General features: G+C 38.8%; 1 protein-coding gene across 1 annotated transcript; it reads left to right on the top strand.

Annotated features, from left to right (window-relative positions):
• The first annotated feature begins 1,223 nt into the window (after window positions 1-1,223).
• On the top strand, window positions 1,224-17,206 carry arrdc1a (arrestin domain containing 1a). The gene is made up of 8 exons (XM_079565132.1): window positions 1,224-1,358; window positions 7,709-7,819; window positions 8,369-8,419; window positions 11,669-11,823; window positions 12,667-12,849; window positions 13,641-13,817; window positions 14,433-14,964; window positions 16,941-17,206. Exons 1-8 carry the CDS (start codon window positions 1,241-1,243, stop codon window positions 16,976-16,978), a joined length of 1,365 nt encoding a protein of 454 aa, XP_079421258.1. The 5' UTR covers window positions 1,224-1,240; the 3' UTR covers window positions 16,979-17,206.
• The last annotated feature ends 443 nt before the right edge of the window (window positions 17,207-17,649 follow it).

Here is a 17,649-nt window from a genome sequence, read left to right as displayed (position 1 = left end):
TTATTTTTATATTACATTTTTTTTTTTTTTCATATTGACAGAAATTGTTTCGAATTCAAAAATATGAATAAAATCCTACTCACCTTAAGAGTATCCATGTCCATAGTGAATGGGAGAGAGAACTGTGCTGGTCCACTGTACCAATGAACCCCAATGTGAACCCCTTCTAAAAGAAAACCTGCAGCCCGTGCGACTATACTTCTTCGAGGCCTGATTTAGAATTTCAAATGAAAATAGTTCCCTCTAGTGGTTTGCCAATGGCATATTTTCAAGTGAATTTGCACCCCACAGTCTATGTTCAGAACTGCCTATGCCTATATATAGAAGTATGGATGATTACTCAGGAACCACAAATTTCCCTATATTTCACTATATATATATATATATATATATATATATATATATATATATATATATATATATATATATATATATATATATATATATATATATATATATATATATTTATATATTTATATATATATATTTATATATGCTTCTAATATTTTTTTAAACTTAAATTACATTGCATAGCATGTACATGTATAGGCTACATGTACTGTAATTGGTGTGTATGCAAGAGTGTGCAAATTAATGCTTTGGAATGAATGGTGTGTTCATTTTAATGCTGTTTTGGGGAAATGTATTATTAACATGTGCATCTTTTTTTAAAGACAAGTGCTACAACCTGGTACAATGCATTTCTCCTTTTCGAGGTTAATGTAGCCTATGTTGTACACTGTCCCTGTTCAAATAAACAAATTACGGCCCATTCATTTCTCCTGAAATGAAACTTCAGTATTTTTTTAAACACACATGGGGCCTGACTAACTGCAAAATTGGACATATTTCATAGCACTTTGCACCTGATTTACCATGAGAAACTTTTTCTTATTAGTGGTGCAAACCTGTCAAGTGATGCCTTTCAGCATTTATTAATAGAAACGAAAACCACCTGCCCTGTTAAAATAAGAATGGCTATTGGTCTTCTAGCCTATCTTAGCAGGTAAAACTGGAAACAACAACAGTTTAGCTGCCTGTCAAATCTCATTTTTGTTGCGCGTCGTCAAAATGGAAAAATAAAGGCCCTGTTGTTGTCACGCGGTGAATCTGCCGTGTCGTCAAGGTGATTAGTGAGGTCATCACGCTGGGCGGGGCCGCGGTGTACGTGCCACAGGTGCAGCGCTCTGTCTTCAGTGTAGCCGTGTCGCTGTGGAGCGAGGACTCACAGGGAGCGACCATGGGGAAACTACAGGAGTTTGAGATTTCCTTTGACGGGAATAAAGTGGTCTACAGCCCGGGAGAGTCCATCACCGGCACCGTGAGAATCAAAGTGGCGCAGCCGGTTCCTTGTAAAGGTAAGATTTAAAAGTTAAGAAAACTCACCTGTCGTCTGTACGCGGCTTCTAACAACAAGGAAGTTACATTTGTGTAGGACAAGACAAGACTCGAGGTCAAAATCAATTCATAGTTATCCACTATGCTGGTGAGCCTGAGTCAGAGTTTCCAAGTAGAGCACAGGTCATTTTGTCTTGTAGATAAATAAAGGTAGGTTTTTGTCTGCTTGCTGTTTGTTGTCACTTTATTGGTTGCCTTACGGGAATAGGGTGTTGCTGTCTTGCTGTTTGCCTATTGGGATTAGGCCTACATAAATGTGTAGCGCCTCTGTGATCTAAACTTCTCCATTGAGTTTGCTTAAGGCCTTAATCTTTGTCCAAAAGTTTCCCCATCCGCTAAGTATATGTGGTTTGCTTGTCAATGCAAAAGTAATTGTAAGGAAACCATTGTGTCAAACTTTCTAATTCAAACCTTTCAGGGAATCTTTGGTGTTTATGTGTGCCAAATTATTCATATTAACCATGCCTTATAAGCATATTTCTCGACAATAAACAATAACTTGACAAAATAACACGAATCGGCTCCTTTTCAATGACAAATATACCACAACCTCTGTACAAACAAATGGCAATCCTTTGTTTATCTTCTGTAAAAGCCTATGGGGATTACGGTAGTTTGGGGGATTACACATACCGTAAACTCCTTGCGTTGCAGCTGACTGTACAAAGGGGTTAAGTAGCATGGTCTTCCTCCGGGGCAGCACTTTCAATGGACTCACCAGTGTTTTGTGTTGCTATATGCTTGATGGAGAGAATGCCGTTGGAAAAAGCTTACTGTAGACACGCTGCATCAGATTTCAGTGTTTACTGTCTGTGATCTCCAGCTGTCCCAGGGAACAAAAGGCAAAAGCTGATCTGACTGTAGCTTCTGTAACGTTCAACTCCAGGTAGAAGGCACCGGGAAACTGTTGCCAAGACGACGCTTCCCGTTTCAGGATTTTTGTGATTCTGTCAGAGGCAGGTTTCCAACTCAAGCTACATTTATGTTATTCAAAAATGATTTCGAGCAAGTAGAAGTAAAAGGTAGTGACCTAAATGATTAGTGAAGCAAAAGCGTGTGAAAATGTTACTTTACTGAGTATCTGATGTTAAAAGTGTGATTAGTTACAGTACATTAGTCTACAAACAAAGTATATGAAATCTGCTTACACACTTTTAGTTTCAAAATTGTTAAGGAATGGGATTTCCATTCCAATTAGATTAGATTTACATTTTAAAGCCGCGTGGTGAAACATTTCACCCAATACACAGAGCAAAACGTAAGAATTTATTTTGTCACATACTTTTATTGTTGAAAAATACCTAAGAATGACAAACACGTGTTTTTTCTGTGAGCAGCTCAACTCTTCTCGGAGCTGACTGTAACTTTGCTGGGAGCGGGACATCTCCGGCTCGTCTCCATGGAGATGTTGACTAAACGCAGCCAAACATAAGATTTAAATAGATTAGGTCCTCCTACAGATCCAGAATGTTCCACAAAAATAGCTTTTCCTGTGTCTGGTTGAGCCTGTTTTGCATTAATGGAGTGTAATCCAAAATGGCATGCTGTGTGACTTTAAAATCAAGATTCAGTTCATTTAATACATTTGTGAATAATAATTTAATACATATGAATTATACCTTACAGTACTAAATAACAATCTTATGCATTTCGAGGGCCACATATCAAAGTGCACATGGTGTGGTGGGAGTTCAGTGCTCAGTGCAGTCCAACTTTCACCTGGATGCATTTAAGAGAGGTTCAAACCGTGCCCCACACCTTTATTCAGGCTTGGAATCTCAATGCCAGCTCTGTCTCACAATAATGTTAGTTTTTGAGGTTTCAATTATGTGGAATAATGATACTTGCAGTGACAAGGGCTATCTCAGGAGATGAACCGATTCAACAAGAAGTCTGAGAGCTGCCAAAAATAGAGTTAACAGGATTTATACATTGCTTACTGGTTCATCGTTTTATTAGGATGCTCATTTCCTATCTGCTAGTCCTCCTGTGGTCCTTTTTAGAGATGAATGGAAAGTGATTAATTTAGATGTCAGAAAACGGTGTATTACCGAAGTAGTAACTGAAAACCTTTGCGATTTTACTTGTATGTCAATTTTAGTTCAGTTGCACCATTGTGGTTATTTATAGATTGTGTACCAAGTGACCGGCAGCCATACAATTCATAAATAATAAGATTGTCAGCACAGCCAGCATTTTAAACAACAAGTGCAAAACACTGCTGTCAAAAGCAATTTAGTTTCTTTGTTCTTACCCAGAATAGCACATCAGTAGAAGTGTATCCATTGTTTGGACAATATAGTAAAATGGTCGGGTAATAAATACAAGTTGATTTAAGTTGTAAAAATGCAAGCATCTTCCTCACCTTCTAATTAACACACACTTGGCAGCCTTTTGAAGCGGGTTCTTTGTTAAAGCATGTTTTCACTGGCCCATTAGCTGCCACACATAACAGAAGCCTGTGTCATTGTCTGCTTTACCGAACCAACAAAAAGATCTGGCGGAGTTTTTTTAGTCTTTCTTTGTAATACAGGAATCATTAGGAATCGGATCCTGATGACATTTTCTCAGAATTTGAATACTTGACAAAGGGGATAGTTGTGCGTGCGCTTTCATTAGATTGTGGTTAAGAGCAAACCAGTGAAGCAAGTGTCTAACTGCCTGAGAGGAGGTTTGGTTTCTTGGGAAATGTGTTGGCACTCAGAAGTGATTTTGATTGTCAGTGGGAGGGGAGCATTAATACAATCGTGACGTTTTAATTTTTGTTTGCTTTTTAGATAAAGTTAGAAAGAAAAGCACATGTTTGGCCTGTTGCTTCATCATTATTGAGTTAGTCCTCAAAGATATTTTTTCAATATTGCCAAGCCCTATTTTCAACTGCAGTACATATACCATTAAAAAAAGGTGATTATTCTGTAGTTATTTGTTTTAGTTAAAGTTATGACTCGGCTTATTTGTGTCTGTCCTATCGTTGCCAAGTTGTTGACCCAAATGTTACTTGGAAAAACAAATATTTGAGGTGTGAAAAGTGTGCAAATCACTGATTAAGTCGATTATAAGTAGGACTTAGTAGGACTTGTATGCAGTTTATGGCGAATTTACAATTTACAATCCAAGACATCCAGACATTACGAGTCTTGGAATAATTATAGCCCATCCGTCGCTCGTATCCAGGTCCCGCGTCTGTGTGTGAGTTTCAGTGCGAACACTTGTGGGCTCTCCGGTCTGTTTACATTCCTCTTCAGGCTAAGCTCGTTTAACTAAAGACCTCACTCTGGCTCCTCCCGGGAAACAAACTCTCTCACACCTCCCAGTCTAAACCAGGTTATGAAATCCAGCCCGGGCTGTATCTCTGAGTAAATGTTGACCGAGATTATTAAAATGGGTTTGCAGTGTTGTTATCGTACAATGATTGGAGCGGGAGACTACATACAAAGGGAAAGTTTGGTGTAAATGATTAATGCTTCATTGCACACTTACCTCGACCTAATCACATCAGTAAAACCAATTTGACCTTATTACTTCTATTTCTAAAGAGCCTGTCATTAAAACAATTGACTGAATGGTATGACTTAAGTGTTTGATGGATGTTTGATGAGAACAGGCTGCGGTTGTGTCCCCAGGCAAAACACTTCAGTCAACCAGTGAATATATGAAAGTGTGAATGCCTTTGTGAGTGCTAAGTTAAAGGGGGCGTTGATTGTCAGCGATCTGACTTGGAAAGCAACTTTGTCACTGGTGTGGTATTTTAAAGAAAGCTTGTGTGTGATTTATCTTGCGTGTGAACTAAGAGGCAGTGGCTCAGGTAGGGCTGTAGTACCGTTAAACAAAATCAGTATGGTATCGAAGTTTTTAAACATTTTATGAAACTGGTATTTCAAAAAAGGTATTGAAAACAGGTACCGAAAAAAAACCAATTCCTTAGAGACCAAGTTTTGATGCCTGTTGGGCCCAGAGACAGCACTAAACAAAGAAAAGAAATAGTCTTTAGAGAATAAATTAACATTATTGCTCTGTTTTAATATCGGATATTGGCAGATAAAACCCAAAGTGTATGAAAAGCAAAAAAGCTGGATTGGTGCATCTCTATTCTAGATGACAAATATTCTAGTATAGCTAACAAAAAATTTAAAGTATCCTTCAAATATCGGTATAGTGAACCAGTATCGTTAAAGCTCCGGTATCGAAAAACGGTACCCAGCCCTACGTTATGAGCTGGGTACAGACCCTTGTACAACAAAAGGGTGGCCTAGCAACTCTAAAATAAGTTTCTCGTGCAGCAGGTCAGTAAATTGTCCTCCTTTTGTCCTGGTCTGCTCTTGTTGTTGTCACTGAGTAATAAATTCAGCCTCTCACTGGTCCTCGTTTCCACTGTGGTCACATCAGCTCTGGTCAGTTTCCATTGTCAACCGACTTCGATCAAGTGTCAGTACAGCGGTCAGTAAACCAAGCCAGGACTCTTGGAACAACTACTGGTTTCAGTGATGAGGTGAGGTTACGACCAGACACTAAATACTATCCATTATACAGTGACTTTTCCGTCATCAGACAAATCGGAAAAGAGAAAGTGGTAACTGATATACTAATACTATACCGAACCAAATTAATTGTGACAACGGTGGAAACTTTTTATTCAAAATGATGTGTACATAATTGCGCTGTACAGTTTAGTTTTGTCCCAAAGTTTAGACAAGCTGGAAACAAGAAAATCACAGGACAAATTCTTCAGAAATCAAATACTTGTGTCTCTAAAGTTGATACAGTCACAGTTTCTATACAGTCAACTCCCACAATACAACAAACAAAGGGTTCAACTGTGGGGCATGGATTGGCTTTCAAATGCAAATCTTGAGTGACGGGACTTCTTTCTCACGAGAACAGACCTCATGGAATCGATACAGATTTACATTACAATACATAGCCACAAAGATATTCACGTTTTCTAGCTGAAAGTTGTCTTTTAAGCAAGTCATTGCACTCCAATTGAAATTTGAGAACTGGATATAATTGACAATGCCCCAGTTCCTAGAGGCATACTGTGCAACATTTTGGATTATCCTGTTGCCTGCAATACAAAACCTGCTCCTAATGACCAGCTACACAGAAGATGGTATTTTAGCAGTGGGTTTGGGTGAGGACCAAACCTGTATTAATCTGATATTTGGCTGCCTTTAGGTTACAGCCAGTTCTTAGGAGAGCTGAGCAGCTCACAGCAAAGGCACGTTGGTTTGTTCAGTTTTTAGGTTTTTTACAACAATAAAATAGTAAAAGAATAAATGCCAGTATTTTATTCTATTTATTGGGTGAAATGTTACGTGGCTTTAAAATCACCCAAATACACATTTTTATTTGTTGGCATTTGATTTTTGTTTTGTTTTTTACCTTTATTTAACGAGGAAGGTCCCTCTGAGACTCAAGGGAGTCCTGGCCTTGATGGGACCCTATTGCAGGACCGACTCCAGAACAAACTGAATTTCGGTTTCAAAAGGCTGTAACTATTAGTAATTCTCGCCATTGACATATATAGTGATGCCACTACAACTGAGGGTGGAAACATTTCAAAATGAGGTTGCATTGCACCCTTTTGCACCCATGTAGATCCGGGCCTGCCGTATTGTTCATGTTTTTAGTCGTGGAGAACACTGAATTGCTCACAGAAAGTTTACCTGGGCAGGATCAAACCTACCTCCTCCTTGCTGTAAACTGAGAGTGCTAACCGCTGTGCCACTGTACTGCAGTACAGATTGGCACAATATAAATTTGCTTAATTTATGCTTGTATCATCTTCCTCATCGATACAGACGGCAACGTGTCATATTCACGAAAACCTAAATTCTTCATCATTTGTAGCTAACTGTAAACATATCAAACACAAATAAATAAAAGTCAAAATTGGGTCTATATGGATGGTTTTGCACCGCAGATTGTTCAGTAGAAGCGAAAAAACGGCAGTTGTAGCTAATGTTAGCATGTAGCACAAAGCTAACTTTTTTACCTTTAGCTTCATGGTTAGCATTGTCCGTAGTTTTGGGCTGTTGAACCACTTTGCTCCACTCCAAAGACTCTGTATCTTTATTTAGTGGATTATTATTTTATTTTTTTCATAATTCAGCATTTGTTAAAGTAGTGGTTGAGTAATGGGAGAAAGCCCATATATGCCCATATACCAAAGTTGCCGTCTGTGTCTATCGTCTGAGGCTGCTTTTTAATCCCTTTGTGTTCATGTCATGTCAGTTTGATTCTTATCCCGCACTTCAAATCTCATTCTCTACTATGGTTAAATGATTCATAAAATGCTTGTCTTTTGCAGCCATTAAAGTGAACTGCAACGGTTTCTGCGGCATCACGACTAAAGTGAACGACACGGCCTGGACATCGGAGGAGCAGTACTTCAACACAACTGTATCCGTTGCAGACAAAGGTATTTATATTTTCTCTAAGAACTTCTTATCCAGTGGAGTCCTACAGTCACACACACACTGGTTCTTTTGATACCTGTATGAGATTGGACCAATCACAGTGGAGGCGGCTCAACGGGTTTCAGCTAAATGCAAATGAGCTTACCCCGGGCGTGGATTTATTCAGTATATTTTGCATACCGGCACTAAATCGAGCCATGGTTTTGTACAGTATTAATGCACTAAGTAGTGCTCTCTATCTCTGGACAGATACTTGCCAATACTAGTTTTAACATTATTAAAAAAACTATGGCCAACATTGCATGACATTGAACATGAAATATTTGTACCTTTCAAATATGAAGTGAATTTAGTCTTTAGGAAAACCACAATCCACAACATGACTGTGGGACAATCTGACGTAGATATTGTCTGTTTGCAGCGCGCCTGTTCCCAGCCTGTAGTCATTGTGTATTCTTCCCCGAGGCATTCTCCCTGAGCATGCTGGGAAAAAACACACAGAGGGATCGTTATAGGTTTCCACTAACGGCCTCTTATCTCTTTCTGGACAGGAACTCTGAAGCCCGGAGAACACACGTTTCCTTTCAAGTTTCTCATCCCAGGTAAGAGCCTCGCGGACTGACAGCTTCCACTGTAGAGGACCAGAGAGGCGAGAGGTGCACATAAGGTTTCGGACATGTCCCGACATGTCCCAGTGTTTACCCTGTTATTAGTGCACAGCAAAGTGAATAGGCAAATAACACACTCATTACATACGTTCAAATGGGTGGGATTTGATGATGTTTTCATAAGGGATGGCACAATTAATATATAATTGAACTTCAATCCAGCATATGGTAAATTTTTTACCTGACAGGTTTATGTCCAATCCTACAGCGGTAACACCTGGTTTGGAGTACAATGGGAACGTTTTTGTGTCGAAGGGCACTGTGTGGAATGTATAGTATTTCTTTGTTTTAGTGCATATGACAGGTTTTAACGCTTTTGAAAATTTGACTTATTTAGATGGATAACATATAAAAACATGTTCAATAGGGATTCTTATGTAACTCTTAAAACTCTTTTTAAAATGCAAATACAAGTTCATTTTTCAGCCATTGTGCCCACACTTGTACTATATAGACTGTTCAAAAGTTTGGGGTCACTTAAAATGTCTTTTTGTCAATGAAGAGTAGGTTGGTAGAGCTGGATACCAGTATGGCATTGTAAACAAAAAGTTAAGGAAGCAGAAGTACCAAAAGCAGGTACTGAAAAAAATTACATCTTTAGATACCAAGTTTTGATGCCTGTTGGATCCCTGGGCAGCATTAAAGGAAGTGAATTGGTTGTTTCAGCTCAAATGAATGATACAAAATAAGAATAAATTGTATTTTATGGAATAAATTAACATTATTGACCTGCTTTCTGGTTCTAGATGACAAATATTTTACTATAGGTATCGATAAGGGTATATTTCAGGTATCTGTAAGTACTAGTATTGAAAAATATGACTATTCTAGCTAGAAATAGGGTGATTTTTAATGTTATATGTGTGCGCAGAGGCGCATTTCCATCATCACGTCAGTGTTTATTAGCTAATCGTGTTAAAGGCTAATTGATGATTAGCAAACCCTGGTGCTTTATGTTTGTCTAGCTGAAAACTTATGAGCTGATTAGACTAGCAATAAAACTGGCCTTCCTTTAAGCCCGTATCTTGAGCATTTGTGAGTTCATTTTTACCCTCAACCGTTTATTCTTGTTCTGAGAAATGAAGGCTGTTTCATACAAGATTTCATGGAAAACATAAAACTGTCTGCGTGACCCGCAACTTTTAAACTGGTTCTGTTTGATTTGTACTTTATTCTTGAATGAATTGGAACGTGTCACATATTTTCAGTAATCTGGTATATAATTAGAAGACATGCAGTTTTAGTGCTTAGTCAGTCCCTGACCGAATAGAAAGGGTTTAGACTGAGGTCAAAACTTATTATTACTAACCCCCGTATACAATTGTGACCAAACATAACACATACTAAAACAATTATTCTTCTAATACCAACTATGGTAACACACACAAACATTGAACATTAGAAATGACAAAAGAAAAGGTAATGCTACCAATATTGCAACAGCTCGAGCCTTAAACCTTCCTTTTTCTTTTCTGACCACCTTTTATTCAACTCATTTTCCATTATGCTTAATTGAACTCAAGTTACAAGTGATTTGTTTTTGAAGTGTCTAACCTGTAACATAATAATTAGCTACTATACTTGTTACTTTCTACAACAACACGGACACTTTTAAAGCCACATTTATTTTGTGTGTTATGGAATGGACACATGCGTAGCCTCTCTGACAATGAAACAAGCAAAACCACATTTACAATCCCCTGACCTACTGGGCTCATGGTAATAACCCGACGTAATCTTATTGCGTAATAAAAGATGATGTGTGACAACTTAAGTGTGTCAACTAAACAATTACTACAGCCTGGTAAGTAAGAGAAAATGTTGTGCACAGATACATTAAATATAGTTGAAGATGTTTTGCTTTCAATGTATTTAGCACAAAAGAATGACAGATTGCAGTAAGTGACGTTGTAAAAGTTATTGATTAGATGAAGATATTTTAATCTTGTAAAGGCGTGTCTGTAAATCTCCACTTTGTTGTTAAATGCAGCATCACGGTGATGTCACTCAGTTTGTGCCCATTACGCACTACAAACCTCTGACATAGAGATTTTTATCTAGTTCACAATGAAAAAACCTTAGAAATTCTTTTGAAATAACTATAATATATAAATAACGCTAATGCTGCACTGTGTACAATGTGAAAATGGGGAACTACACAAGGATTTGGACTGATTTTTTTACTATTTTGAGTGAACCAGCACACTCGACTGACTAAGCCATATTATTTCCCTTCAGAAACCCTTCAGAAAATATCATTATTATAGCAAGCAGCAAGTCATCAAATAAATTACAATCGTTTTTTTCTCAGAACACAATAAAGCAACTTAGTATTACTTCTGTATTTACTGAAGTTTTTTACTTTCACAATAAGGTTTCTGGTTAGACTTTTAACCTCCCTCTCCCAGGTTTTATTCTTCGACTCATAACAAACTAATTTAGTTTGTTATGAGTCGAAGCAGTAAAACATTGATACGGGACAGAAGTGTCATTGCAAATTTTACTTTAACATACTTTTAAAAGATATGTATTCATTTATTTCAAGTCATCTTTCAAGTACTCGTCTCTGGGCTAGAAAATGTAAATAAAGGATTGATCGCTTGGATTTCTGCAAAATATACGTATGAAATTCATTATAAACATGTTTTCCCTGCCCCGTACATTACGCTAACGTACAGTGCTTTCTTTGCCATAAGCTTCCTCTCTGTTAATCCCTGATGCGTTCTCTCCATTCACTCATGGCTGTAATTCCGTTTTTATTTCCACGGAGCTCGTAGTGAGAGCTACTTCTCATCACAGAAACTCAAACTGACCAAACCGGTCCCAGTGTCACCTGAAACGCCTGCAGCTCCTTCTGTCATGTGCTCGCTCCAAATATCGCCTCAACATCGTTAAACTCTGGCTTTACCGAGTTACTAAATGATTATGTTGGTTTATGAAATCTCTCGGGCAAGTTCTCTCTTGCGCTCTCTCTGGCTATTTTACTGTGGAAGAATACATTTCCATTTTATTTGATTGCTCCAATGTAATGGGAAACACATGATATGCATTTTAAATTTTGTAATATTTTGTTTTCTCGAAGTCTTGTGTATCCTGGGTCACTTTCATGGAGTGTACATACATTAATAATATTTTCTTGTTCATCTGATTTCTGCAGTTGACTGTGTTATTGATGTTTTTCAGCCACGGCTCCCACGTCGTTTGAAGGAAACTATGGGAAGATCATTTACAGAGTCCGGACTTTTATCGAAACGCCACGATTCGCCAAAGACTACAGCACAGAGAAATCCTTCTACCTGCTCAGCCTCCTCAACCTCAACGAAGTGCCAGACATTTGGGTGAGGGCAAGATTATGTGCTTTGGTTATCTTTAACTAGTATATTTGTTTATATTCAGGTCATTTTAGCCTTTGAGTGAGATAGTTTGTTTGGGTCTCTGCCTTTTAAAATCAAAATAAAGAAAATTATATTTATTAAAAAAAAACATTTACAATGGATTAAGTTTGATAGATATAAGACAAATAATTTCAACTGTTGTAAATAATGGCATTGGCTTGAAGTTGGAGACAAGTTTATTTAGTGCACAATTTGTACACAGGATAATTAAAAAGTAATTTAACCATTTATGCTCAACTTAAGCGAGTGTAAATGGTTAAATTACAGTTGCAGTTCAGCTTTACACAAATCTAAAAGATTCTCAACTGGAGCTTGCAGGCCAAAGTAACGCCTCATTTGAAGGCTAAGACCTACAAAACTGATCCAAGATTCTTTCTCGCACTGTTCATGAGCTGTAGACCTTTCTGACAGATTATTGTCACGTTTTTGGTGTTTTTTCATCACTTTTTTATTGCCTGTGTTGCGTTTTTGTCGCTACTTTGACGCTTTTTTTCAAGAAGCTTTTTTCTAGAAGCTTTTTTCTAGAAGCTTTTCGATTTGGGTAAAGTCGAACTGGAGAAACGTGCTTGGTTCAGGCGGGGGTTAAGAGATTAAAGTTCTTTACAGAACTTGAATGTACATAAAATAATACTTAGAAGGTGGTTGTCATATGCACAGGTAAATGGAAATGTTTTCAGCCGGGATTCAAAGATGATCTCACATCTACAGGAAGACGGCTGAAGATTTTAGATTTGAAACTAAGCTGAAGCACAGCATCAACACAGGTTTGCTTTTTCTCTCTGTCAGGGCCCGAGCCAGTCGGCGGTGACGCAGCAGTTCACCTACATGTTGATGAAAACTGGAACGATGGTCCTGAAGGCTCAGACCAACCAGAAGGGCTACACACCTGGTCAGGTGATCCAAGTCACTGCCAATGTCCACAACCAATCAGGGAAGAGCAGCGGCAACGTCACGGCCAGCCTCATGCAGGTAACTGCAATGTGGTAATCATTGTTAAAATGTATACAATATGATGGATTTCATAAACATAAGCTGCTTCCAAAGTACTTGGGATAAAGAATAAACCATGTTTTGTAGCTCTTAAAAGGCTTCGCCAATGATGGTGTCCCACAAGATCCTAGTGCAGGGGCAGGCAACCAGTACCTCACGAGCCACATGTGGCTCTTTAAAGCCTGTGGTGCGGCTCTTTTAAACTTTAATCACACAAATCCTAGATGCAGGTTGTTGAGTCATCATCTGTATCCTGTAGAGGATGAAAAAGTAAACCCATAAAGTGTTTTTATAAGAGTGACAATCTGCAATAATGTGGCAAAATCTGCATCACGACAAAGGCTTGCAGGGAAGGCCCATCCTGATCCGCTTATATTTCAATTCAGTTTCTTAGTTTTCATTCATTCATTCATTCATCATACTATCAATAAATATTGTGACTCTTTTGAAATGTTTCGGTTAAAAACTGGCTTTTGATGTTGAAGGTTGCAGATCCCTGTCCTAAAGTGGGCAGTTATACATGACAGTGCTCAGGTGTTTGAAATGTCCACAGTCTCAAAGCAACCTCAACTCAACATCCCAAATCACGTTTCACAACTTGCAGGTCCACTGTCACAGAAATACAAGGAAACTACCCTGCAAGTTCATGAAATTGTTACAACTGTCTGTGTGTGAGTTTTTAAAAGGCGTTGGAAGGATGTTTTGTCGCTCGATTGTTTGATGAAGCAGCACTATTGCAATGATTTGTGATTCATTTTTGGTCTTTTCAGCGGGTGACGTACGAAACTAAACGGCCGACCCATGACCTCCGGGTGATCGCGCAGGTGGAGGGGGGAGTGGTGAAGGCGGGGAAGGAGCTGGAGTGGAAAGAGCAGATCATCGTCCCACCTCTGCCCCAGTCTGCGCTCACCGGCTGCGACCTCATCAAGATCGAATACTACGTCAAAGTACGGACCGCTTTCAGCATGGAGTGTGTGTTGTGTCGTTCTTTTCCTTGGTTGACCTCGGTGTGACGTGGAGGAGCTTTAGTGTCACCTGGTGGTGCATTGGGGAACTGCAAATTCATTTATCCTACTGTAGAGATGCGAGATGAACAAACAAAATCTCTATAAATGTTGATGGAGAACTTTGTACAAATTCAAGGAAGCATATGTTTGTTGTATGTTTGACAAACTGCAATGCTCGCTTATACTTCTATCATCAAACAAAAGGATAACCTGGGAATCGTTAAGTTTAAAAAAGTTATTTGAATAAAGAATAGATGCATATATTTTGTATTTGATCAGACTAAATTGGTATGTTGACTATTCCATGGTCTCCTTTTTGAACATCAAAAGAAATTGTACGGACTATAACTTTAGGCTATACAAACAATATAGTAATGCAACAATGGAAAATTTTGACATTGTAGAAACTTATTGAAACAATACCACCGCGAATGGGACCTTTTTATTGGGCCGTTTTTTGGGGGCATCAGGCAGTAGAGCTGTTGTATAGTGTAGGTAAATAAAAAGCAAAACTACCCTTTGAAAATAATTAAAAGTGTTTTATTCTCCTTTCAGGTCAGTCTTAAGTCCCCGGACGTCATGTTGACATTACCCATTCACATCGGAAATGTCTCACTCGACAAAAAGCACCGTCCATCAACTAAATCCGGCCCTCACGCCGCCTCCACGCCTGCCTCTTCACCAGCCCCTCAACCTGAACCAAACTCTCTCCCTGTCCCTGAAGACTCCACCACCCCCTCTGCCACCACACCCACGATACCCCCTCGCCCAGCCCCGAAGCCTGCCCCGCGCGCCCGGATGTCCTCCTACTCCCCCAGCGCGCCCCCAGCTGAGTTCCCAGAGGGGGCGGAAGGGGGCGCTACAGTGGACGGCGGCTATCCCAACAAGAGACAGTCTCAGCTGGTGTCGCCGAACGCATTCAGCTACGCCCCAGGGCTGTTTTTCGCACAGAATCAGCAGAATAATAATAACCCCTCGGCTCCTGCTACGGGCGCCACTGCTCCCTATCCCACAGACAACAGAGCGAGTACGATGCCAAGTCCGCTCATTCTGCCGCCAGACTACGGCGCACCTTCGTATCCAAGAGGTGAGTCTGTGCTGCTCTGAAATGCTGTAGGGGGAAAAAAAAAACTTTACTAATAATCAGGGGTTCCGCAGGGCTTTAAAAGTCATTCAATGAATTTAGGCCATGCCATCAAAAAGCAATACAATTGGATTCAAACTGGCATAAAATCTAAATGTATTGGTAAATTATGACATGGCTCAATAATTTTTACTGTATAAGTTCATTGAATTCTCTTTCCTCTGTTTGATTAAATCTTTGCAAATCCTTATGAAATGAAATGCCCCATTTGTGGCATTAAAGTTTAGTATTTGGGCTTGAAAAAGCATTAAATTGGATTTGTTTTTTCCTGTATAAACCCTGAATAATAATGTTGATAGTTTTTGAAATTATATGTCCTTAAAGGTTTATAATTGTGTTGTTCATGGTCCCAAAAAGGTTTAGAACGCCAACAGTGATGCATAGAAAAGCCAGTCACTTATTTAATGTTGGACAAAAATACAGGAGACGAGTCAGACATGACGACTTAAGACTTGACTTAGATCAAATGCACTAAAAACATGCACAATAGTCCGGATGAATGCCGGTGAGTGAGTGCATGGTGGTGGTCAAAGGTAGGCTGGGTTTAATCGATTTTCCTTTGAATAGCCTGATATCAATTCAAAAAACCCTTTAAGGAACAGGCCACCGTTTTTCCATACTGTGATATGTTCTTTCCTGAGCTTAGACGAGTTGATACGTACCTGTCTGGTGTTTGTGCCCGTGGAAGAGCATGGTAGCTTCTAACTTCACCCCAGTTTGGAGCTATAGGAATATGTTGAGAGAGGCCAAATGCTAGCAACATCTCTGGTCGTTTTGCGTGACTGAAGGCACGCAGGTACGCATCAACTCGTCTAAGCTCAGGTAAGAACATATCTCAGTGTGGAAAAAAATTGATCCTTTTAATACATCTTTTTCCCCATAGTAATGCCATGTGACTTCTTGCATTTTGTTTTGGTAAAGTCATGTTAAATAACAAGTACATGATTAATGTAACTGCATTGGGTTAAATATATTCATATTTTTACTGCACCAAGTTGGAGCTAGTTTCTACTATTTGCAGCATTAGTTCTTCTGAGAAAGTCTTCCATATCCAAGTAAAATTGATACAGGGTGATTAACTGAATCGAAAATCAATCAAATTGAATCGTGAATCGAATTGGAAGTGAATTGATTCAAATTGATTTGGGAAATCCAAATCGATACCCAGCCATAGGGTCTGTTGGTGCAGATGAGTGTCAGGGCAGCCGTGGCTACATACAAAGTGTACCACCGTAAAGCACTTTGTGACCATGTCTGAAGCTATACACATAAAGTTCTTTCTTCCTTCTTAAGACTTGGACCATATTCTCCTTAAAAATAATTAATGAATATTAATAAATTCACCAACAATAAGGCGTCTCTGTTTGCTAATTAGTGTTTGCTAATTCTACAAATACTTGAAATCACTTTAAATTCAAAGTATAGGACTTGGATTCGACTCATGTCCATTGACTTGGGACTGGACTTGGACTTGTTCCCACCTGAAATCATATGAGACCTTTATCTTCTGTTTCAGCCTAAAATCAACCTAAACCGATGTGTTATGACTGATTCAAATGGTTGGTGCAAATATAAGTAGAGTTGTATCAAACTGCGTTGGTTTGGGGATCTGTACGGCTGTGTGGGCAGCTTTTGGTGGTCTTCTGCAGCTCTGTTTTTGTGATAATTTAAGAACTCTTTTATAGGTATGTGTAAAAAGTTATTAATTACCTCTATTTATTTTCAGTAATTTAGCTGGTCAAGTTTATACGCTTTGCGAACTGGATTAAAAAAAAGCTTGGCATTTGGTGACATCTGGTGGCAAATTTGGCCTCTCCTAACAGGACCTTGATGCTTTGGTGCATGCCTGAGGCCGTGACGTAGTGTGTTTTGTATTGATGTGACATTCAGAGCGATTTTCTTTAACATCTGTCTTTCAGACGCTCCACCGTCCTACGATGAGAGCTGCAACACATGAATCAACACGCGCAGGAGTCAATCTGAAACAGGGCCCATCTCTAACATCAACATCTGGAGAAAACTGAGGAAACCAAAACCTGATCCTTTTCATCGTGTTGGACACAGATGGACATTTTGGAAAATAACTGAGGGTATAACTTGATTCACACATTTTGGTTGGAAAAAAGTTATTTTCCTCCAAATCTCCATCAGGCTCTTCATAATATATAGGCGGATATAATAATATAAATAATGTACATAACACAGCACTTTTAAATAGTGGTAACATTCAGTACTACGAGAGAGGAGCTTTTTTGGTTTTGTTTAAAAAAAATACTGGTGTCTGTGATGTCCAGTTTAGCAATTTTATATTTCCTATTGCATTCAAAGCAACCATTATGTCCTGTTTTCTATTGTTTCAATGTAAATTAGTTACCATGTCTTTTACTTTTGAGCAGCAATGAACAACCTGATATTTACACATTTTAAAACACTGGTCATTTTTATTCGTTTTGTGTCAAACGTTCGGTTTGATTGTGGGAGTCACTGTATTTGATACTGTTCGGCTGCTAAGTGAGCGTTTTATTTTTGTTTTTAATCTTTTATTGTATAGAGGCTAAAGTGTAATTTTAATTTTTAGTTGTGCATCATCGGCGTCACTTATACAAGTATTTTTTTCTTTCTGATCAG

The sequence above is a fragment of the Gobius niger genome (assembly GCF_951799975.1).
Source record: "Gobius niger genome assembly, chromosome: 1".
Lineage (NCBI taxonomy): Eukaryota > Metazoa > Chordata > Actinopteri > Gobiiformes > Gobiidae > Gobius > Gobius niger.
The sequence above is the reverse complement of the archived record's forward strand: the minus strand, read 5'-3'. Positions and strand labels throughout refer to the sequence as shown.

Excerpts from the sequence above, each read along its gene's own strand:
- arrdc1a (XM_079565132.1), top strand. The coding sequence starts at position 1,241 with ATGGGGAAACTACAGGAGTTTGAGATTTCCTTTGACGGGAATAAAGTG. Across the intron at positions 1,359-7,708 it reads GCAGCCGGTTCCTTGTAAAG|CCATTAAAGTGAACTGCAAC; the intron begins GTAAGATTTAAA and ends TGTCTTTTGCAG. Across the intron at positions 11,824-12,666 it reads ACGAAGTGCCAGACATTTGG|GGCCCGAGCCAGTCGGCGGT; the intron begins GTGAGGGCAAGA and ends TCTCTCTGTCAG.